General features: G+C 40.8%; 1 protein-coding gene across 6 annotated transcripts in view; it reads left to right on the forward strand.

Moving 5' to 3' along the window:
• CA8 (carbonic anhydrase 8) overlaps positions 1-23811 on the forward strand; it is a 212338-nt gene that overhangs the window by 184299 nt on the left and 4228 nt on the right. For 4 of the 6 annotated variants that reach the window (XM_029222670.1, XM_029222671.1, XM_029222673.1 and 1 more), the window contains one exon: positions 8576-8745. In XM_029222670.1, coding sequence (XP_029078503.1) covers positions 8576-8710 — 135 coding nt within the window. In that variant the 3' untranslated portion in view covers positions 8711-8745. Of the gene's footprint in view, positions 1-6362; positions 6761-8575; positions 8746-23811 lie in introns of those variants that run through there. The other 2 variants (XR_003793518.1, XM_029222669.1) reach the window with 2 other exon arrangements.

A 23811-nucleotide genomic window follows, 5' to 3' on the forward strand; every position in this document is an offset into this window, starting at 1 on the left:
CTCTCATTTATGATCTGTATTTTAAAAGTCAGTTTTTATAGAGTAAATAGAAGTCAGTGAAATAGCCAAACGTTTGGTTATTATTGTTATTCCTTCATATGGGTTTTCCCAGGCATTAGAGAGAAAAAAGGTCTTGGAAGTAAAGTGAGAATGCCGGTTATTTCTGTAAGTCACATGCAGGCTTTGTAATAGCTCTTTCTTGGCTTGCACAGGAAAATCCTGTATGCAGAGGGTGAGGGCGCTAAAAAGAATGCCCCGGAAAGTTCTGGATTGTTCTCTAGCCCCATTTTTGTTCACCTACCACCCACCTTGGGTACAGCATAGGTGCTCTAAATGCTAATGCACAGCGTGTGTGCCTCCAAGGTGAGCTGTCACTAGGGTGTTAGCTGGCAGAGCAGGAGGCAACATCACTACAAGGTGTTTAAACAATGGTTTTGATATTATTACAAAAAAAGCTTTAAATGTCTCCTATCCCCCAGAGGTCTGTCTAAGGATGTGTTCTGGAAGGCCATACTTGTTCTTCATGATCAGTCTCAAAAGACTTGGGCAGTCCTCCCAATAAACCAAGTTTCCTTTAGAAACTTTTTACAAACTTTTATTATATCCCCTATCATTTTATAAGAAGTTCAAGTTTACTCACTACTCAGGAAAGCCTTCTTTTGTTTGTCCTTAAATCTTTAGAATCCTTCTTTCAACCTTTAACAATTTCTTATTTCTCTTTCTTCTAAGGATTAATTTTAAAAGTGCCCCATTCAGCATCTTCATTGTTTCATTATTTTAGAAACTTTGATCACACCACCTTTGGGCCTTCGTATTTTTAATATGACAAACCCCAATTCCTTTATTTATTCATTCATCTGTTTTTTTCTTACAAGAAACTGTTCCTGACTGCCAACTAGACTCAGAGGATGCAGAGATTCAGACACAGTGTTTACTCTTAAAAAGTTCACCGTGGAGTGGTGGAGGCAGATGACTGTTAGACAGCTATGTTGTGTCATAAGTAAGGTGCTCTGGAAACACAAAGGACAGAAACCCAATCCGGACTGGGAGGTCCAGGGAATAACTCCTGAAAAATATTAGGAGTTAGTCTAGTAAAGGAGAGGGAAGAAATTAGAAGTTTGAGTCTAATGTTAAGAGTAGAGGTTTGGACTAATGGCATATAGATTTGGAATTTAATAGCCAAGGTGGTAACTGCTGTAACAGATATACCTCAAAACTTCAGTGACTTATCACAGTAAGAATTTATTTTTTACAAATCCAACAAATGTGTTTTTGATTCACAGTGAAGGCTTTTCTTTTTTGCGGTATGTGGGCCTCTCACCGTTGTGGCCTCTCCCGTTGCGGAGCACAGGCTCCGGACACGCAGGATCAGCGGCCACGGCTCACGGGCCCAGCCGCTCCGCGGCATGTGGGATCATCCCGGACCGGGGCACGAACCCGCGTCCCCCGCATAGGCAGGCGGACTCCCAACCACTACGCCACCAGGGAAGCCCAAGGCTTTTCTTTGTGCATTCAGGGAACTGGGTTGAAAGACACTCTGCCATCTTTAATACCTCACTTCTGGGTCCTTAGGTGTGGTCATGTAGCCAGCAGGAAGGGAAAGAGTGTGGAGGCTCTCAAAGGGGGATTGCTTTTAAAGGGCCAGACCTAGAAATGGCGAACACCATTAATGCTTACATTCTGTTGGCTGGAACTCAATCACATGGCCATACCTGATTGCAGGGGAGGCTGAGAAGTGAATTCTAGCTTCACGTCCAAGAAGAAGAAATGGATTTGATGATCAGATTAGCTCAAGTTGAGGAAGAGGCAAGATAGCCCAGCTGAGTGCAAAACCCCAGTGTAGGTAGAGGAGGTGGCACCACATAGGGAACTAGGGACTTGCCCAAGGGCCTTGGGAACAGCCAGGAGGGAGTGAGTCCAGGACAGGAGAGAGTATCTCCAAGATGTGGAGAAGAAAGGTTAATAGTGACAAATGCTACAGAGAATTTAAATAGGATGCATGCTGCCCACCCAGGTAGAAAATAACTACGCTGTATAAACACGTGCCCAGATGCCGCTGCTGGGTTCTCACCCTTGACTCCTGTTTCTTGGTCTTGTGTGTTCACTGGTGGATCCTGGTATTGACACTTCTCTGTTGCTGAGCTTTGGCTTCTCTTCTCCAGTAGTATTCCTCCACCATCCCTTCCGTTATGCTTCACTCGGTGTTCCAGGTCAACACCCCAGCCCATCCAACCAGTTTGCCTTGAGGCTCTACCATGGAGAAAGCCTTCATTTCTTTTCAGAGTTGCCATCATGCAAACAAGATTCACGAACAAGGACCATCACTGCCAATTAACTGAATTGTTAACTGAAGTGAGATGTTTCCCTGGAGTGTTGAGCTGAAAGGAGAAGGGGACCAAGGGTGAAAGTTTTAACTGACATTAGTCACAAGGAGAGGAGACTGGCAGAAGTAGTAGAAGGAGCTCGGGGTCTACAGTCACATCTGTTCAGCAGTTTAAAGGTAATTTTCTAAAAATAGGTCAAATCTTTTAGTGAAAAATAAAATTTTTCTCTATAACCACAATAAATGTCTATTTATTGCAAGTCAGTTCGAATTAACCTTGCTGAGCCACAGAAAAGAAAATTCTCAGTTCCACTTAGAATTCCATTAAGGATTCCCTTGCTAGCACGGTATGGGGAATGTTAACTGACAGTCTGTAAATGTGAACTAGGATGTTTTACTTCCACGTCGACCAGTATGCTATGCGAAAACCCAGAGACAAATCATCATGCCTTTCCGTCTCGCTGTCTTCAAAGGGAGCCTTGCTTTGTATTGTCCCTTTGAGTAAGGCCAGTGACAAAGTCTAGCCCTAACCCACTAAGTGATGCTCCTCAATTATTGGGAAATAAGCTGTATCTTCCTCAAAGGGAGCCAGAGGCAAAGGAATGTCCATTGGAAGGAATAATCCCAACTGCTCTTGGAAATAGACGACTTTCCAGTTCGCTGTGGCTTTTCAAGAAAAAAGATGTAGGTTCTGTTAGCACAGAGCTCCATTATAGCATCTGTTCAGAGGGCAGGAATGTTGAAATGGACACACACACACACACACGTAAATTAAAATGGAATTTAGAGTGATTTAGGAAAAAATTATAATTTTAGGAGAATATAAATCAGTCTGTCCTTGGCTTGAATGTTTCACTGTTGCTGCTCATATAATTTCATAGAAGGCAGAGCCCAAAATAGAGAAGGTCCAGAGAGGGCAGTACAAACAAAAGGAACCCAAGAGAGAGGATGTGATTCTAGAATCAAAACCAAGAAAAATTGAGAAGCCTCATCCTGTTGTACTTAAAGAGGAGCAGAGAGATATAGAGAAGGACGCAGAAAGAGAGGGACAGAGGATTGATACAGAAAATAGCAAATGGCAGGTGGAGTGGCTACTAAGTTGATTATATTGAGAAATAGAAAACTTTGTATTGAAAAAATCATGTGTCCTCTTATAGGCGTAACATGTAATAAAGCAGCTGGATATTATTGTAGAAACAATTGTATCTTGAAATGCGTCATCTGTCACAGTATAATAGTGTCTGCACTTGCAATGTAATTAAGGAAAAAGCTCTAGATCATAATGCTTTCCTAGGAAATGCACAGCTGCTGGAGGTGGGGCGGGGGAGAAGGAGTCAGCGGCTGAAGTGTGGTGTTGACAGCTAATCCTGTCGTGGACCATTTGCATCTTCCTGGGCACTAAGAATTCTAGCATCTGGGACTGGAAGCTCCTGATTGGTTGACTTTTTCATGTTATTCCTGGTTAGCACACCCTATGCTAGGGGAAAAAACCCACACAATTGGATGGATTTGGATGAGTGTCATTTAAAACATTTAAAAAAGTGATCTGTAGCCATTAAATTACTGTAAGATAAACAGTGGTCTAAAGCATTTAGGAAGCCGAAGTGAAAAAAAAAATTTTTTTTTTTCAGCTGGATTGTTTTTTGTTTTTGTTTGTTTTTGGTTTTTTATGGCTGCACTGTGAGGCATAGTTCCCTGACCAGGGATTGAACCCAGGCCACAGCAGTGAAAGCACAGAGTCCTAACCACTGGACTACCAGGGAATTCCCTCAGCTGGATTGTTATGTTTGGAAATGGGATTCTAAGAGCAGAATAAAAATAACCAAATTTAATCAAATCTGACAATGGAAATTGTAAGACACATTCTGATTTCACAGTGACCTTAAAATGTGAACACTATTCAGAATTGATCACACGTGGTATTCTGATATAATGGCACATGTACAAATATGTGAGCATGTGCACACACACACACACAAATGATTCTTCAGTTTTACTCTCATTTTCCTGTCTTTTTTCTCCCCACTTTTTCTGCACGTTCCTCTTACTCATCTGTTTCTATTTCTTAACTTACCTACTTTTCCCAAATTAGATGTGTCTGTCTTTGTTTAGTCCTTTCTCTTTCAACTTCAAGTAACGCCAGTGAAACAGAGGAATATGGATGTCGTTATTGGTTTTCACCGTGTCGATATATGCCCGTTAGAACTCGGAAAACCATCTTAAATTTTGTTTCCTCCCAATCCTGCCTCTTCTTCATCCTTCCCCATTTCTGACTTCCTGTGGATTGAAAAGTGGGACTCTTCCTAGCCCGATTTCTAGCACAGATGCTTGTGGCCTGTGGGGTCTGGGAGCCCGTCTGGCCTTGGACCTCTGAGGAGCACGCGTTTTTTATGCTCCATGTGGGATTTGAGTGGCCATTAACCCTGCAGACCAGGATGCTGTGGGACCCCAGCACGGTTACGTTTGAAGATGAGTCCAAGCGATGTGGAACATTTGTTGTGCGTTTTCTTCTGTGTCCGTGTTTCTCTAATTTGAGTGTGCAACAGAATCCCCCCCGGGAGGGCATGTTAAAACACAGACTGCTGGGGCTTCCCTGGTGGCGCAGTGGTTGGGGGTCCGCCTGCCGATGCAGGGGGCGCGGGTTCGTGCCCCGGTCCGGGAAGATCCCACGTGCCGCGGAGCGTTAGGGCCCGTGAGCCATGGCCGCTGGGCCTGCGCGTCCGGAGCCTGTGCTCCGCAGCGGGAGAGGCCACAACAGTGAGAGGCCCGCGTACCGCAAAACAAAACAAAACAAAACAAACAAAAAAACACAGACTGCTGGGCCGCACCCCAGAGTTGCTGATTTGGTGGGTCTGGGGCACTTATTCCAGGAAGCACACTTTGAGAACCACTGTTTCTCATCTACCTGCATTTATGTCCCCAGCTAATTGAGGTCAGCAGTCTTAACCCCAGAACGCTGAGTGCCTGAAGGCTGGTGTGCTGGGCGGCACTAGACCAGTCCTGTCCAATGGAAACACCACGGGAGCCGCATATGTGAGAGAAAATTGTCTAGTAGCCACAGTAAAAAAAAGTCAAAATAAACAGGTGAAGTTAATTCAGGTAGTCTGTTTCAACCCAGTGAATCAAAAATATCATTTTAACGTGTAATCAGTGTAACAGACCATTGATGAGATTTTTCACATCCTTATTTTCATACGAAGTCTGACTTTGTGTGTATGAATCCTACGTTTCCAGTACATCTCAGTTCAGACTAACAACATTTCGAATGCTTGGTGGCCACATGGGGCTGGCTGGCGGCTGCTGTCCTTAAGCAGTGTAACTCTAGGACTTTCTCTTGCTCCTGGGAGACTCCCTCTTTCCTTTCTTAAAATGCGCTATTTTTAGGGATTTGTGAGAAAGTTTGTATTTCTTCAGCATCTTCCATGATACAGAGCACTTCCCGTGGAGTCACGAGCTCTGTAATCTCTACGTCTCGAGTAAGTTTCGATCTGTGTGGCTCGTTAGTAACTTATCCTAATGATGGGACGACTGGCCGAGCCCAGAGCTGGGGATTTGGGATGATAGGCAAGTTTACGTCAGTGTTCCTGGGGAAAGAAAGTTCTTTTCTCTAAGCTCTTCCTCAAAAAAAAAAAAAAGATCAGATTAAGGACTGATCAGTGACAGAATGAGGGTTGTTTTAGGGATGAAAGGTCAGGAAGAGAGAGCAGTGATTTTAGAAAGAAAGTTAGATAATGGGGTTGAAGAAAATGAAACCAGAACAACAAGGTTCAGTACATGAAAGGTGGAGAGATATGTGTGTGTGTGTGTGTGTGTATATATATATATGAAATCTCATTATATATACACATATATGGACTATTTAAGTACAATTTGCTTTGTTCCCTCTATTTAACTACTACCACAAGGAATTCAGTTCCTCTAATTCATGGCTCGTCACCTGGTGATGAAAGAGGATAAGATGAGAACGCCGACTTTTATGTGTTATTTTTCTCTTCTAACATGATGACATGAACTGTAAGTCAAAATAAGTCTATTATAGGATGTGCGCAGGACCTCGGGAACTACTGAAATTAATGAGTGCCAAACCTCAGACCCTAGAAATTAGCCCTTTAAATGCACACATGAAGAAAGCAGAACTTTGAGTGGATCATCGGGGTCCTGCAATAAGGAGGTCGCAGTAAATGTCTGAGACCCACTGGCGTGCCACCCGGGTTCAGAGGAGAGTGGCTGCTCAGCTCTGCTACCTTCAGAAGGTGAGGACTTGTCTCTGAAGTGTTGGAGCTCTGTCCTTTCCATCCGTCTCTTTCAAATTGGCTAAAAACAAATACCATGTTTAAGTAGAGTAGCATTAAAAATCGATGAAATCGTACATCCTGATATATGTGATATGATAGTCTCTGTACAGCCATGACATTTGAGTTTTGCTGAAGACTTTTATCCTGGACTATTATTCTGTTCCTTTCTCACTCTGTCTCATTTCAGCGTGAGATAACGCAGTGCGTACTTGAAACCATTTGAAGTGACTAAAGGGTTCCGAGCGGTGGTTACTTCAGAAAAATTGGCATTTCAGAGAGATGTGTTTTACGGGGGACTCTCCTGCCGCCGTGGCTCTAGACATTTTTCAGATGCAGCAAGCAATATGGGTGCTGCCATATTCCCCCCTCTAAGACCCTGTGACGGTCTAGTGGAAGACCATTATGTAGATCAAACAGCTGATGTCTTAGCTGACCGGCACTTCTATATAAATACAGCACGTGGCCGTTATTTTAAAAAACAGGACAGTTCTAGTTGGATCAGGCTTATCCCATTGAGTGAAATCAAACAGTATTTGAAGACATGGAAAAATAGAACATCAGAAGTCAGATTTCTAACCTGGGTTCTGATCTAACAAGCCACTTAATTTTCCCCAACTCTTGTTTTCCGACGCATATATGAATGGTTTGAATCTTGTGAGGTTCAACTCTTTTGGAGTCAGGAACCTCTTCTTAAGAAACTACTACACAGGGAAATTTTTACAAGTCATTCAGGAGTTTCATGGGTCCCCTAAAGTCTAGGGGTCTCTAGACTTTTATTCGAACCCTGAATTAGTTAATCTCTCGCATGATTGGGAGAAGTCTATGGGTGTGCTGTTTGAACCTTTGTAGGCAGAAGCCTCTGATTCACAGATGGTGAACTTTTGGTGGATCGATGCTGTTCAGATCACACTTGCTCAACATCCTGGGATAAGTGCCAGATGTAGGGTCTGCTGATGACTAGAATTTCTGAAGAGGTGGCTGTGAAGCTGGGAAAGGAGCAGCTGGACTTGGCATTGTCAGACCCGGCTAATCTGGAAACTTCCTTAACCCATGTGGCCTCAGTTTCTCCTTTTGTATAAGGAAGGAAGAATATCTGTGGCATGTGATTTTATGGGGCATTTAAATGAAATAACAGACCACGACTTAACAGAGGTAAGTCAACTGCTAGATGGCAGTGAGCCTGGCGAATGCTTATCACGTGTTTACTGGTTGTTCAGACACTTCCCAGAGGGTTGTGTCTGGCAGACTATGGGTTCTCAGGAGGTGCAGACCCGGCAAGCCAGGGAAACTGCAGTGCCCTTGATGGGAACGGTCCCGTGGGACTGTGGCAACCTCTTCGTGTGTAACAGGAAACCGCGGTATCTGGGGAGGCCTCCTGAAAAGGGAGATGAACTTGAAAATCGCTCTTGCCAAGGGAGGATGATGGGCTTAAACTTTTGGAACATCAGAGGCACTCTTTGGACCTGTGCTCTCCAGAGGGCTAGACAAACATCAAAGGGAGTCTTTTGATGAAAAAACCTCCATCTGATACATTTAACATCTGGTCAGTGTTAGCATACAGTAACACCAGAATTCATTACTTAAAGAGATACTTGGGAAGCATTTCAGAACACTGCTTCATTTGTTCACTTTTTCTCATCATGTCATAGGCGGCCATAAGAGCTTCTTGAGAGAAGTGTGTATCATTTTTGTACAAACAGATCCAGCAGGTTTCCATGGCAGTTTGGGTTGTCTGCAGACCTTCATCCCTGCTTCTGCAGTCTTCATTCTTCTTGCAGGGGTTGCGTCTAATGTCTTAGGTCTGGAAGGATGAAGTTCTTTTTCTCTCTTTGAAGTTTAATTTTAATTCTCTTTCTAAATTCTTATAATTTATGCATATTTTAAGCCATTGATGAAACTGCAGTCTTGTTCATGGCCGGTAAGTGGCTAATCTGTTTTGTTCTGCTTTTATTTTCAGATTGAAGAATTTCGAAGGCTGAGGACACATGCAAAAGGGGCAGAGCTTGTGGAAGGCTGTGATGGGATTTTGGGAGACAATTTTAGACCCACTCAGCCACTCAGTGACAGAGTCATTAGAGCCGCGTTTCAGTAGCTGAAGAGAGCAGAAGCCGGTGCGTCTTCATCTGGGTATGTTCGGATTAAGCAAGGAAAATGAGGCACACACAGCTGAGCCTGTCACACCAAAGCGACTCTCATTGTCAACGCACTTCATTTAAATCTAGGACACATTCTCAAGCCCCATTAATCACAAGTCAGGTGGTTCGTAAAAATTTCATGCCGTGTTGGACAGAAATCTACAGTCCTTATGTTTTCGAGCAGAGCAGCCTTTCATTGTGAGTTTTCCTCTAATATCGGCTTTCATAAGGGAAGGTGCCTGAGGCAGGGGAACAGTGACATGCAAGTACCTCTTCGGTACTTTACTATGTTGTCGCACCCTTGAAACCGCAGCTGTCACCTCCTATTGATGGGGGAGCGTAAGGGAAGGGACTGGGGGACCTGTTGAGCCTCAAAGTGGCCCTTGTTGTTCGGTGCAGATTTGGTCGTCTTGTTTATCGGGGTGGGTAGGTGAGGGCAGATCTGGCATGAATGAAACCACTTGTCCTATGGAAGTGCTTTTATTCGATAGATCAAGAAGCCCTTGCTAATTATCTGAGTGTAGGATGTTTCTGTACTGATTAAAACCTAATCTGTACATTTTAATATATCGAATTCAGTGTTTGTATTCCTTACCCTTAAGGACTAACAAAGTAAAACATCACAAACATGGAAAAGATAAAATATACATAAATGCCTCTGTACTGGGTTACTTCTTCACCTTGTAGGTTGCCCAAGGGCGTGTACCTAGGTCAGTGTGTGTTGCTGGGAAACCACTGCTTCTCGTAAGAGGGAAGCATCTGTTGGAACAGTTTCCTAGGAGTCAGGTCAGAGCTCTGACTGTTTAATGGACCGTTAAGAGTATGTACTGTCATCCCGTGTGAAGGGTACAATGGACCGGGGAGTCACAGAGGAACAGAAATCTCTGGCCTCAGGGAGCTCACAGTCTCATGAGCCAGACAGCTGATATAGGAATTTTAAAGGGTGATCACATTGTCCATGTGTTTCCCTCTCCAGTTTTCTTGCCCCTCTATTATTACTCTACTGATGTACCCAGTACTCCAGCCAATCTGTCTTTTCTCTTCTGTGAATGTGCTTTGCTCACCCAGTCCTTCACCCCTTTCCTTTTGCTCGTTGAAACCCTAGCCGACTAGAGGCCCAACTTGCATACGGTCCTCAGCAGGAATTCTCTGCTTGTCCCTTATATCGTACCTCTTGTTTCACATTTTTTCTTCCAATTAGCTATTCGTATATTTCTTATTTCCTGTGTCAGATTTCAAGCTTCTTAAGGGTTGAAACGTGTTGAGTTTACTTTGAATCCATCATGGCACGCAACAAGAAATTCCTTAGAGCTTACGTGTGTCCTGTATCAGCCAGCTGTGTTCCAGCCCTTCGTTCCTTCTCTGTTTCTGTGTCAGCCGGCAGATGACGAGGTGGTGGGGATGATGATGCCGCCAGGCAAAGTCACCTGTGGCAGGAATGAGAAGGGACTTTCAGTAATTCAAATATGTTAACCATGGAGAACATCCCAGAGCGCTTTAAGCTGAGCCTTATAACGGATGAGCTAAAGAATTAAAATAATATTCAGTCAGAAATCATTATTGAGCACCTACTACGTGATTGGTTCTGTGTATACAGAGATGAGAAGAACAGATGTGGTCTCTGCCCTCATAAAAGCTAGAGTCTAAGATGGGGAACCTGGCAATGGAGAAACAAACACTTCTGGCACAGGGAGATCAGCTCCGTGCTTTGTGACCACCTAGAGGGGTGGGATAAGGAGGGTGGGAGGGAGACGCAAGAGGGAGGGTATATGGGGATATATGTATGCATATAGCTGATTCAGTTTGTAATACAGCAGAAACTAACACAACCCTGTAAAGCAATTATGCTCCAATAAAGATGTTAAAAAATACACAGTTAATAAATTCCATGAATGAAAAGAACCAAGAAATGGAGTGAAGGAGATTTCAGATAGAGGGAATATCTTTTGCAGAGACCCCGAGGGCCCAGTCTCTGTGGAGGTGATAAAAATTTGATGCATTGATGCACCCGAAAGAAGCCTTGGGAGTCTGGGGTATGGAAATGAAAAGGGAAGGTCAGGCAGGACCCCATGACTTAGAGGGCCTCGGCAGCCGTGTTAAGACATCTTTATTTCATCGTCAGTGTGCTGAGATCTAAGCGTTCTCAGGGGAGTGGCCTTCTCAGGAGATCACAGTGGCTGGAGAACAAATGGATCAGATTATTGTGGGCCAGGCTGTGGCGGTGGAAGGATATTTTAGAGGTCCACTGGGTAGCCAAGGTGAAAGGCATGCAGGCATGGATACCAGCCTAGGAGCAGTGCAGATGGAGAGAAGCTGACATATGTGAAAGGGTCTTGGAAAGTGATATCTAGGGATAAATTGGATGAGGGTGGGGGGAGATGGAAATATCAAAGATAACACCCGGGGTTTGGGGCTTTAGAAACTGTGGCTAGAGTGCCATTGAGTGACAAGAGGGAAGCCGGAAGAGACTCTGTCTGAGATGGAGAGCGGGAGGGGACTGAGAGAGGCTTGTCAGTCACAACAGTGGGCCTGGCGTGAAGGAAGCTGGAATTTCGAGAGCGGAGATCAGAAAAGGGGTTTGAACAGAATGCGGGAGTCGTGGGCATAGAGATTTTATACATACAAGTGTGTACGTATAATGTTCTCATGCTACATGGGGATGACCTCGGATGTTCATAAAATCTTACGGGATGCTTTATGACCAGTTAACCAAAGCACAGAGAGGTTAGGTCATCTGCTCAAAGCCATTGGGCAGCGGAACTGGAAGTTGGACCCAAGCAACCTGCCTGGGGGCCCCTTGTTGTAAGCACTGCAGGACAGAGGTCAGGGAGCGTTGCCACGCTGGCACTCAGGGTGGCAGGAGGACGAGGGAGGCGGTTGCTGTGGGCAGAAGTTGGGCATGAAGGGAGGGGGTGGAGATACCTTGTGGTGGCAGCTTCAGACAAGCGTGTGTAAGTTTAAGGTGTCCGATGTGTGTTTTGATTTGATCCATTTTTATATTACAATACGATTCCCACCTTAGCGCTGGCTAACATCTCTGTCATGTCCCATATATATCATTTCCTTTTTTGTGGTGGGAATGAGACTTTTTTTTTTAAACAAAAGAAGTAGTAAAACTTTTCTGTATGTGTGTGTGGGGGGGAGGGGGAATGAGCCAGTGGATGGGCAGGGCTGAAGGTGCTGTTTCTCGAGGGGCTAGACCTAGCAGTGAAGTCCCTGAAAAGTTGCCAGGGGATGGGGCCCTCGGCACACGTGGAGACTGACTGCTGTTATGGGAACGGACACTTTGTGCTATCACAGGAAGGAAGGAGGTGGCGGTTTATAGACAGCGTTTCATGACTTGCTTTACTGTTTAAGGAGGGTTGGGTAGAAGCTAGAAGAGGTGAGCGCTGCCAGACAGCTGGGAGATGGGTGCAGAGTGAGGGTCCGGAGGGCTTACGGGCACGACCCGGTTGGAGGGCCAGGCAGAGAGGGGCGGTGAGGTTGGTGAACATGAATTTATGAATTTCCCCAGTGTAGGTTTGGTATACTCTGTTTGAATGTAGGTAACTATAAATGACGCTTTTTATGAAATAAGATTATTGGCTTTAATTTTTGATCCATATCTGGTCCTACACCAGAATTGCCTGTCTCTAAATATCTAAGTAACCATCACTACTTTATCTCTCTCTTGCACGCGCACACACACACACACACACACACACACTCTTAAATGTTTATGAGAAGATTACGTATATTTCAGATACTTCGTATTCATGGTATGATAGGAGGACAGTGTGTAATTTTCAGTCTTCGATTAATTGCAGTTTAGATATTTTAAGAGAAGATGGATTTATGTCCTTGTCTTGGTGGCTGAGATTACTAAAAGGAGGTCATTTTCCCCCAAATTCCTAAGAATGGTGCAGAAATTCTTTCAAAGGTGACTTCACTTCTGACTGTATCCTTTTATGAATACATTTTTGATCCTTTTATCTTGAAATGTGTAATACAAATCTTGTCGTACTGCTACATAAAAATTATATCGGGAAATCAGACTTATGGATGTGTGCTTTTTATTTGATATTTAATAATGCCCTAAGGCAGGTAATTCAAATTTTTATTAAAGTGAAATGACTTGACAGTCAGACTTTGAATTTAATGCATGAATGTTTCATTTAAGCTCTTGGAACTGAAAAGGAAAAAAAACCTTTTTTTCTGATAGTTCTCTAAAAAATGTTCAAAATAATTCAGATTTATTTTAGCTACGCTTTACTAAAATAACTTTAGTTTTTGGACTTAAAATGACATTTATTTTTGCATGACATGTCTAGACATCTGGAGGGTTTTGATAACCAAGACTTATTACTCCCATGAATTATCTGTGACTTTTTGTATTACCATTTAGGAAGTATGAACTATGGTTAGCACATAAGTCACCCAGGTGCAGGGCTAGTTCAGATTTCTAGGAGCCAGTTTACCCAGTGAACTTTCTTTACGATGCAGGAGAACCAAATCTTAATGACAAACCAAAATAAAACCAAGCTTTATGTCCAGTTTCCTTGCTGCCCTTGGCATGATAATATTGGTACTACCCTTCTAGTGAAATGATTATTTGCCTGTTTGTTTCATTAACTATTAACCAATTTTTAGAAAGCTATGCTGACTGTTCAAAGATTTGCCTGCTTCCCCTGTGACTCAAATATTGTTAAAGTGCACACATGTTTATAGTAACTGTAGTTAATTATAATTATTTTCTGTAAAAACCAATGCCACAGAGCTCTTTAAATACCTCCCTGTAAACAGGTAAATAAATAGCCTACATTTCTTGGCAACATTATTTCCAATTACATTAACAATTTATCTATCTGTGAGATCTGTTATTTACATAAAACCATGTTTCTTGAGTTGATTTAGGTTTAGAACAAAACAATATGATTAAACAACATATATTTTAGCCATAGAATTAATATAATTATGAATAAAAAATGTTTTCTCCAGAAAAAAAATGTAACCTCCCTTACCCTCCTTAAAAGGGGAAAATATGTGTGCTCCAAATAGATGAGGAGAAAAAAAAAAAACAGAAAAAAGGAAGAAGAAAAAAGAGGGTTATTAAACAAGTATCTGATCCCTGTGTCAAACTTACACTCGTATTTGGGCAAAGACCCGTTTTGGGTCTTTGAGTCACATTCAGACTGTACTGAACTCTTCCCCATGTATACTTTTGCAATTAATAATGTTCTCTTCTTAGCTTTAATAAATGCTATAGCTAACATCAGTTTCATAGCAGCTTTCTTTTATAACCTAACAGAGTTGGAGGTTAAAAAAGACTAAGCCATTATGGAAAAGGAGGGGATTTGTGGGAAAGGGATAATGTCAACTCTGAATGACCAAGTAGGTAAAAGCTATTATCCTTTCAGGATAAATGGAAAGCTCAGAGCCATATTTTCAGTCAATAGAACTTGGACTGACTTCACTCCAATAATTTAATATGATGCACAGCATTAGGGTGAGAAATGAAAGCTTGATGGTAGAGCTATTTTCTATCTACTGTATCCTATAGAATTGCCCAAAAATGAATGGATTTCCTAAAGGTTCTCAGTATGATTTCAGGAAAAGGCCAAAATACCAAGGGTGGTCAACCCATCTATTATGTTTTGATTCTGTGATACAAAAATTGTTCTTAACCCAAGAATGAAAAGTATCAAAGCTGTATAGACATTTCTTCAAGATTAGTAAAGAAGGAAAATAATCCCTGCTTCCATATCTGCCCTTTGTTTCTTTTTTCACTATTAGAAAGGTTAATTTATTGTGGGTGAAAATTACTGAATGATTTATTCCCCTCCCCACCCATGAATTTAAACAAAATTGTGTTTGGGAGGATGGAAAGAGAACATCTTGCAGTCATGGGTCAGCTTTTATGTTGAACATTAATATATTATGATACCCTAAATATAGTAGATTTCATGATTTTAAACTTCATATATTTTCCATAAGAAAATCACCGAGACCAGGTTATCTCCTCTAAACATGTAGTATTATGTCTTTTTCCTTATGGATGCTCATTTTTGGTAATTTCCTCAAGCCAATTTTTAAATTTTATTTTTCCAGTTTGAGACTTATTAAGAAAACATTGTTCACAAAGAAGCGTTCATTTCAGTTTCTTCCTCATTTACTGTCTGTCCTTTCCAGTTCCTCTTTTCCATGATGAAGTTCATAGAGACTTAGGAAAGCGGATTCATCATAGACCCAGGGAACTGTGAAAGCCCAGCACACAAAGGGACCTTCCTGGAGGCCACTTGCTGTTGGAGTCCGCATGGCTCAGCCTGTGGCGCCTCCTCTCTTTGTAGGTGGATCATCTACACCCACAGCCTCTGTTACCACCAAAGGCAGATGACCCTCTCATTTATCTGCCGACACCAGGTCTCTCTGTTAAGTTCTAGAATCGGATGCCCAACCGTTTGCCTCACTTTTCTTTTGGATGCATCAGAGGCGTCTCACACTCAATATATAAAAGGTTGAATATATGATCGTCCTTCGCAGACTTGGCTTTCTTCCAGTTTTCTTAGGAATTCAAGTCATACTTGACACTTCTCACCTCACCTCACCTCACATTTCCAATTTATCGTCCAGTTCACAGATTCGCCTTTGGATAGCTCCCAAATCCATCACAACCCATAAAGTTAGCATCAGCTCTCACCTGCGCTGTTGCAGGAACACCCCCCTCTCTTCTACATAGGATTGTTGAAGAAAGATTTGTAAAAATAAAAGACATGGGTGACAGAGAGCCCTCAAACTTGCGCGTCAACTCTGATTGACTGATATGAGCTGTCTAGAGTGTTGAGAAGGATTCTGCATCCATGGCTAAGTGCAGTGCGAAAGGGTGACAGGACTCACTGGTGACATCTGTCGCTGGGGGCTGGTGGCGGTATTGTAGTTCGTTATTCCCATCCACAGTGGAAGGTTGGGTGATTGGCATCTGACTTAAATGTCTCAGTTGTGAAGTTGCAGAGTCTTGAATGGGTTTTGGAAAATTGACCTGCGTTACATCTACTGATACGTAGCTGGATGTTAGCAGTTATCGAGGAAATACAGAAACATGATGAAAAGACTGAAGTCCCCTGATCAACCTTCTTTTTAATATTTTCATTTTCTTTTGTATTAGTTACTAACCATAACTAAACATAGCAAATAGCTTACATATAAAACCTAGGAGATCTGAAATCTCAGCATAGAAATGAAATGGCATGAGGGTGATGGAAGGATCATGGCCTGAGAGTGGAGGAACTTACCTGCTCCAGGCCCTTTGTTAGGGATGGAAGCCATCTCCTGAAGAAGGGAAAAGGGTTTGTTAAAGAAGAAACCAGGTAAGGGAAAAGTAGATACTGACATGCCACCCACAAGGGTGAGAAACAATGTATTTTAAAGTATTAAAAAAAAGCCATACCAAAAAATTGTCAATTTAACTATATAGGTCTTAGAGATATTTATATGTTAGTACAAATAGATTTGCCATATTCTTTCAACTACTTCATTTTTTAAAAATTGAAGTATAGTTGATTTACAGTGTTGTGTTAGTTTCAGGTGTACAGCAAAGTGATTCAGTTATACGTATATCTGTTCTTTTTCAGATTATTTTCACTTATAGGTTATTACAAAACTTTGAGTATAGTTCCCTGTGCTATACAGTAGGTCCTGTTGGTTAAGTATTTTATATATAATAGTGTTTATATCTTAATCCCAAACTTCTAATTTATTCCCCCCCCTTTCCCCTTTGGTAACCATAAATTTGTTTTCTATGTCTGTGGATCTACTTCTGTTTTGTAAATAAGTTCATTTGTATCATTTTTTTAGATTCTACATATAAGTGATATCATATGATATTTGTCTTTCTCTGTCTGACTTACTTCACTTAGTATGATAATCTCTAGGTCCATCCATATTGGTGCAAATGGCCTTATTTCCTTCCTTTTTATGGCTGAGTAATATTCCACTGTATACATAGACCACATCTTCTTTATGCATTCCTCTGTTGATGGACATTTAGGTTGCTTCCATGTCTTGGCTATTGTAAAGAGTGCTGCAATGAACATTGGGGTGCATGTATCTTTTCGAATTATAGTTTTCTCTGGATATATGCCCAGGAGTGGGATTGCTGGGTCATATGGTAGTTCTATTTGTAGTTTTTTAAGGCACCTCCATACTGTGGTCCGTAGTGGCTGCACCAATTTACATTCCCACCAACAGTGTAGGAGGGTTCCTTTTTCTCCACACCCTCTCCAGCATTTGTTATTTGTAGACTTTTTGATGATGACCATTCTGACTGGTATGATACTTCAGTTTTAATTAAACAAACATGCCAGTGAAAACTTGTTTTGGTAGCATACAAAGCTGAAATAGTCTAGACAATGCCCAATATCTTGGACAGAGTCTGAAATATTTGTTGGATAATATGGAGGTTTCTCCAATCAAGAAATTTGCCACTATGTAACACCATTCTCAAAGTAAATTAATTGTTCAAACAATAAAACCACGTTGGTTTTGGATGGGTCTGTTTTCTATCACAGTACTTCTTTAAATGCCTGCAAAATTTCTGAATTCTTATACTTTATACATAAAGGTCTTTAAGGCTTGTCTGCAGAAAACATTTTCAGACGCATCTTAGAAGCATGGAGTCGAACTGGATCTCAAAAAGTTATTTAATCTAGTCTTCTGCCTGAAAAGGTCTTCAGCTAAATTATTATAGATGATTGGTCCCCACATCTAGAAACAAACAAGCAAACAAACCTTCATTGTATGAGATACCTACTTCAGAGGTTCTCCTACTCCTGCATAATGCAAAAGGGAAAAAAAAAAAAAAAAAAAAAGAACCTCATGAAACGCTCTCCCGGTAAAGTAAGAACTGAATTGGAACACCATTTTGATAGTAATATTTTTTATGGTTTGCCATAATGAATATTTCTGATGAATGTAACCAGTTGTATTCCAAGTATTCCAAGATTTATGTTTTTCTTGTGTTTGCAGCATGTGAGAGCTCCTGTAACCTTTACAGTGCAGAGAAACTCACGTAATTATTCACAAATATGAGTGTTCATTCTGATTTTAGTATGGGTACAGCCAGTGGTTCTCTAATGGTACCATTTCTTTCAAGAATGATTATATTTAGTGGGTCCCAGCAATTAAATCACTATAATGAGAAATAAAAGATTGTAAATAAGAATAACAATGTTATTAATCATCTAAATTAGTCACTTATGGCACATTCCTGGACCTGAAATATTTCCATAGGATATAATGCTAAAATCCACATTTACTTATAATTAGACATAATACAAAGCTTCTCTCATTATAATAGTTGCCCAAATCCCACTTCAACTTAATTTCATTGACTTTGATTTCTGGACTGAAAGCATTAAGCTTGAACCTAGTGAAAAATGTATAATATGCGCATTCAATTAAGAAGTAATTAGATATTCAATCACCCTTACAGCACACTAGGGATTAGGGAAGGAGGAAGAAAAATGTGACGCGCTGTAGTGTATAACACAGTTTTGTTAATTAGTGTAGTGCTAATTGAGGTTGAGAAAGTGTCAGAATAGTATAACATAGGTTTGCTTGTGAAGAGCTTTAAAAGCTAAGTTTAGTGTTTTATGATACTTTGATGCAGAGTTGTATAGAATATACCAAACAATCTGATGTGTCCTTGAGTTTCAGTTAAAGTTTACACATCCATTCTAAGTGACACATACTGGTGAGTGATGAAGGGGAAAGAACAGCTGCTTTTTTATGTTTCCGACCCTCTGCTATATTTTATCTCATTTAATCCTCACAACGATCTTGTGAGGCATGTGCTTTTACTTCCATTTTAGAGATGGAGACCCTGAGGCTGAGAGGGGTTGAGTAACTTGTTCAGGGTCACAGCCAGTACAGGGCAAAGCCAGGGTTCACACCCAGGTAGGTTTCACTGCAAACCCTGAGCTCTTTTCACTACGCCTTTCAAATAACAAAGGGCAGATAATTATGAAGTCCTTGTATATCTTTGCCTCCTTATCTCTTTAGATAAGTTCCTGGGAATGAGATTTCTAGGGAAAAAGGACACCGGTGTTTTCATTTTTGGTATCACATTGCTAATAGTCTCCCTAAGGGTTAATGCTAATCTATGCTTGCACCATGGATTGAAGGTATTTTTGCCCTTTTTAAAATCAATCACTCTGTATACTTTCCACCTCTTTGTCATCTCCTTTTTACTCCTCACTTTCTCGAATTTTGTTCATCTCCGTTTACCTATTGAAATTTCTGCGACAAGGGTAACCCCTTTGATTTCTCTGAATATGATACATACTCATGGCAGAAAATTCAAACAGTACAGAACAAAATGAAGCAACAAGGATCTCTCAGACACTCCTCTCGGTGACGGTCGCCATGAACACTGGGGTGAACGTGGAGGTCCCCCCATAGCTCAGTGGGGGATGGCTTAGGTTCCATTCTGACTCCACTGGTAGTTAGTTGTGTGACCTTGACAAAGTTCCTAATATCTCTAAGTCTATTTTTTCATCACTTAAAAGAAGGCCATAGTAGTACCTAGCTCATAGGGTGGTTGTGAAGATACAGTGAAGTAATGCAATTAAAGTGCTTACCATGTTTTTGGTCCACAGTGTTAAGTATTTAATAAATGTTACCTTTATCATTATTTTTGTTCTTTTGATCTCTCTTTTTGCATATCTCTCATAAGCACAACTAGACACACATATAATGTTCCTCATGGGATTATATTATGCAGGATATTTTTCTATCTGCTTGTTTATGTATCTTTTCACGTCATTCAATAGATACATGTGTACATTTTAATGATTGTACATAAGTTGACTTTAATTATGTACCAAAGTTTATCGAATGTTCCTCTATTATTGTACATTTTAGGTCATTTTCAGACTTTGCTATAATCAACAGTACTGTGGTTAACGTATGCATTTATTTCCTTAAAAACTTCTTAGTAGCGAGATTACTGGGTCAGAGAGTTTTAATTGTAATACTGTATATGTGCAAATTGCTCTAAGAGTTGTATCCCTTTATGTTTCCACTGACCATGTGTCCAAATACACATTTTTCTTCACCTTCACTGACATTATTTTCAAATTTCTTATCGTTGCCAATCTGATTAGAAATGATTCTGTTACATTTTGAATACCTGGTTTTATCCTTGACTTTCCTGTTCTGTTCCATTAATCTGTCTGTTCATGAGCACCACCCATTGTGTTTGTGACATTGGTGTATATTTCAGTGTTTGGTAGGACAAGATCCCTTATTAATCTCTTCTGCAGAATTTTCTTCTTTCCATGTGTTTAATTCTTCCAGATAAGCGATAGGATCATTTTACCGGAAGGATTGAAGTAAAGAATAAAAGAGAGGGTGAGAAAAAGGGAATGAAAGAAAGAGAAAAAGGAAGAAAAAGAATCTTGCTAGAATTTTTGATTTGGATTGCCTTGAGTACTTAGAGTAATTTAAGGAGAATTGATATCTTTACAATGTTGAATCTTTCTATCAAGGATCAATGCATAGGTCTATGCTTATTAAAGTTTTTTTTAATGTTCTTTAGATGTTGTATAGTTCTCTCCTCTGACTGAATTTGCTACAGGATGTGCATTTGGACTTTGGAGTCAGCCTGGGGTGTGGCTTGATTGGGAATATAGCACTTCCACCCCCTGCTCCATGGTTTGGGCAAATTATTGATATTCTTTCAGCCTCAGTTTCCTTGTCTGTGAAATAGGGATACTAAGAGTCATACCTCCTAGAGGTGTTGTGAGGATTAAACAAAATATGGTAAAATGCATAGCATGGTGCTTAGCAGGGGGCTAGCATACAATAAATGTGAGCTATTACTATTATTATTGTTGTTTTGTACTCATCAATTTTGATTAGTGTCATTTTTCACTACATTTTTATATTGGTTAATATTTATTCAATGAAAAAATAATTGCTTGGCTTTGTCCTTGGTTTTCTTATTTGACCTTTCATATAGTTTCCAGTGACATTTTAGTTGATTGTTTGTATTTTCTAAATAGACCCTGGTCACATCTGTGAATAATGACAATTTCATCTTCTCCTTTCTAATTTTACTAGTTCTTATTTTATTGCACCCTCTAGAACTCCCAGAATAATGTTAAATAATTAGCAGTGATATCTGGTTTCCCTTTCTTATTTCGGATATGCCTGGATTTCTATTTCCAAATCCTGTGTTATGTTTCCCACCCTGTGTCCTTTAAATCTTCAAAAGCAGTTGACACTCTTGGCCTTCTCCTTTCTCTTTCTCCTTTTTCTGTTTATTTTCCTTCCCCCTGACCTGATACTGGTATTAGTGGGTGTGTTGAAAGAGAAGGTTCCTATCTTGCCCTTGCTTGTAAAGGAAGGACATTTATTTTTAACCTTCTGTTCAGTGTATGGCAGTATTCTAGGGACTGTGTGCAAATATACACATTATCAGCATAGACTCCCCTGAGGAGCTTATAGCCTGGTGTTGGGAGCGAATCAGGTAACCCAGCTAACTCCACATCCAAGCAGCATGAGAAAAAACTGCCCCGAGAGCATTCGGAAAGAGTTCTCATGTCTAGCATCTCGCTATTTCTTAAAAGACTCTTCTTTTGGAGATTTTACACTGGATTATCTTACTTAAAGAGGGACGTGGCAGTGGGTTATCAATTAGCTGAGCCAAAGTCACTGGAACTGAGGTCAGCCCTGTGACCTGCAGCAGCCTTTGTGAAGGACACGTGGGCACATGTGCTTTTTTTATTTTTGATAGCTTTGTAGGAAATTCTCCAATGGTGATTTGATTTGCGCTCATCCCCAGGGGTCTCTTCACAGAAGATCATTTAAGGTTCAGAAATAGTCACATGAAAGATGGCATCTGTTATAATTATATTGAAATAGCTTTTGATTTAGAAGACTTCTTAGGATTATGGCCTTACTTCAAGGTCTCATTATGAACAATGATCACTGGATAATAGAACATTTCCTTTTATAGTTAAGCTTTCTTATTATTTATATATAGATAAATGGGTATTTGGGAGGAGGTCCCAAAGGGGAGAAAGTCAGCCTGATTACCTTTGTGTATTCCGAGTGTCATTTCTTTATCCAAATAATAGGAAATCTGGAGAGAGAGCAGAGAAATTTTAGGAGAGGACCAGCAACAAAATCATTCAAAACACTTTTTCAGAACTCAGGGACATAAATTTACAAATTGGAAAGACGCACTGAATTTCCAGGGCAGTAGATCAAAATGCACCCACACCAAGGCACTACCATCGTGAAATTTCTGAACGTGGAGGGAGAAGTTACAGGGAGGAAAAAACAAGTCAGACTCAGAGAACCTGGAGTTTAAATATCAGTCTTCTCAACAGCAATACTGGAAGCTAAAAGCCAGGGAAGAATGACCTTCAGAATTCTGAGAGAAAGTTGGAGCCCACCTACAATTCCTCACCCAAACTTTCAATAGTCATGTTCAGATATCAAGGTCATTAAAAATTTATTTCCCAGGAAGCTACTGGAAGATGTGCTTCACCAAAATGGCATAAACCAAGAAAACAGACGTGGGATCCAGGAAACAGGAGAGCTGACAAAGGAGAAAGGCAAAGGAGATTCCCAGAATGATGGTGAAGTGAGGTAGCCAGCATAGAGGATGTGAGTCCAGATGTGAGCAGTTGAGAAGGTTCTAGAAGAGCTTCCTCCAGGAAGACGAAGCTGATAGACTGCATGATGTGTCTTAACTTCTTGAGAGGAGAGTCAGACAACTGTAGGTAGTTTTGGATTGAGGATGTAGGTGGAAAAAACTCAAGATAATGATTCACTCCAGAGTAAACAAGTTATGCAAGAAAGGAAAATTAATGATATATTAATACATGTAGTTCTGTTCTGAATAATATCTACATCATCACAATGATAGAAATCAAATACTGATCCAACCCAAATTATTATATAACTGTATTGGGAGGGTGGAGTGAAGGGAAGGGTTTACAGTGTGTGAGTGGTGTGTGTGTGTGTGTGTGTGTGTGTGTGTGTGTGTGTGTGTGTGTGTAGAGAGGTAGGGGCTCATAGGAGGAAAGAAGGTCAAATGACATTCTCCATAGGGAAAGTTGACAGACAATGCTAAAAATGAAAAGGAGTAATGCAGTCATACTGATTAGCTCTACAGTATTAATAAAATAATCAGCTCAAAGAGTTGAGGAGGACCAAAGTGGTGGCATATGGGACGGGAAACTGACAGTTTTCATAATACACCCTTTAGAACTACTTAACTTTTTCAACTATGTGCATGTATAATATTGATACAAATAAAAACGTTAATAAAAATGTTAAAAATTTAACTTTTTTTTTTTAAAGCTCTTTCTGTACTCAGCTTTTTTTTTTTTTTTTTAAGATGTTGCGGGTAGGAGTTTATTAACCAATTAATTTATTTTTGCTATGTTGGGTCTTTGTTTCTGTGCGAGGGCTCTCTCTAGTTGTCGCAAGCGGGGGCCACTCTTCATCGTGGTGCGTGGACCTCTCACTATCGCAGCCTCTCTTGTTGCGGACAACAGGCTCCAGACGCGCAGCCTCAGTAGTTGTGGCTCACGGGCCTAGCCACTCCGCGGCATGTGGAATCCTCCCAGACCAGGGCTCGAACCCGTGTGCCCTGCATTAACAGGCAGACTCTCAACCACTGCGCCACTAGGGAAGCCCCAAAATTTAACTTTTTATACAAGTAAAAACGTTAAATAAAAACGTTAAATAAATGACAGGAGCAATTGCTACTGTCATTTTGTTATACTTTTTAATGTATGTACGCACGCATGCGTGGGCACACACGCACGTACACAGACATACATATGTGCATTTTCTTGGAGTGTTTGCTTTGAGCCAAATGTTGTGTTGGGCCTTGGGAACACAGTGCAGATGAGATCAAGTATGATTCCATCCCACGAAAAATTTCTCTGAAGTGCTGAAAAGTAAATGTCAAACACATGCTGTAGAAAATAATAGGCCATACCGTAGTTCAGTTTTCATTTAGTGAGATGTCTGTAAAATCAACGAAATAGTCACCAGTCACTCA

This window comes from Monodon monoceros, unplaced genomic scaffold (assembly GCF_005190385.1).
Source record: "Monodon monoceros isolate NGI ecotype Baffin Bay Population unplaced genomic scaffold, NGI_Narwhal_1 Super_Scaffold_14, whole genome shotgun sequence".
Classification (NCBI taxonomy): domain Eukaryota; kingdom Metazoa; phylum Chordata; class Mammalia; order Artiodactyla; family Monodontidae; genus Monodon; species Monodon monoceros.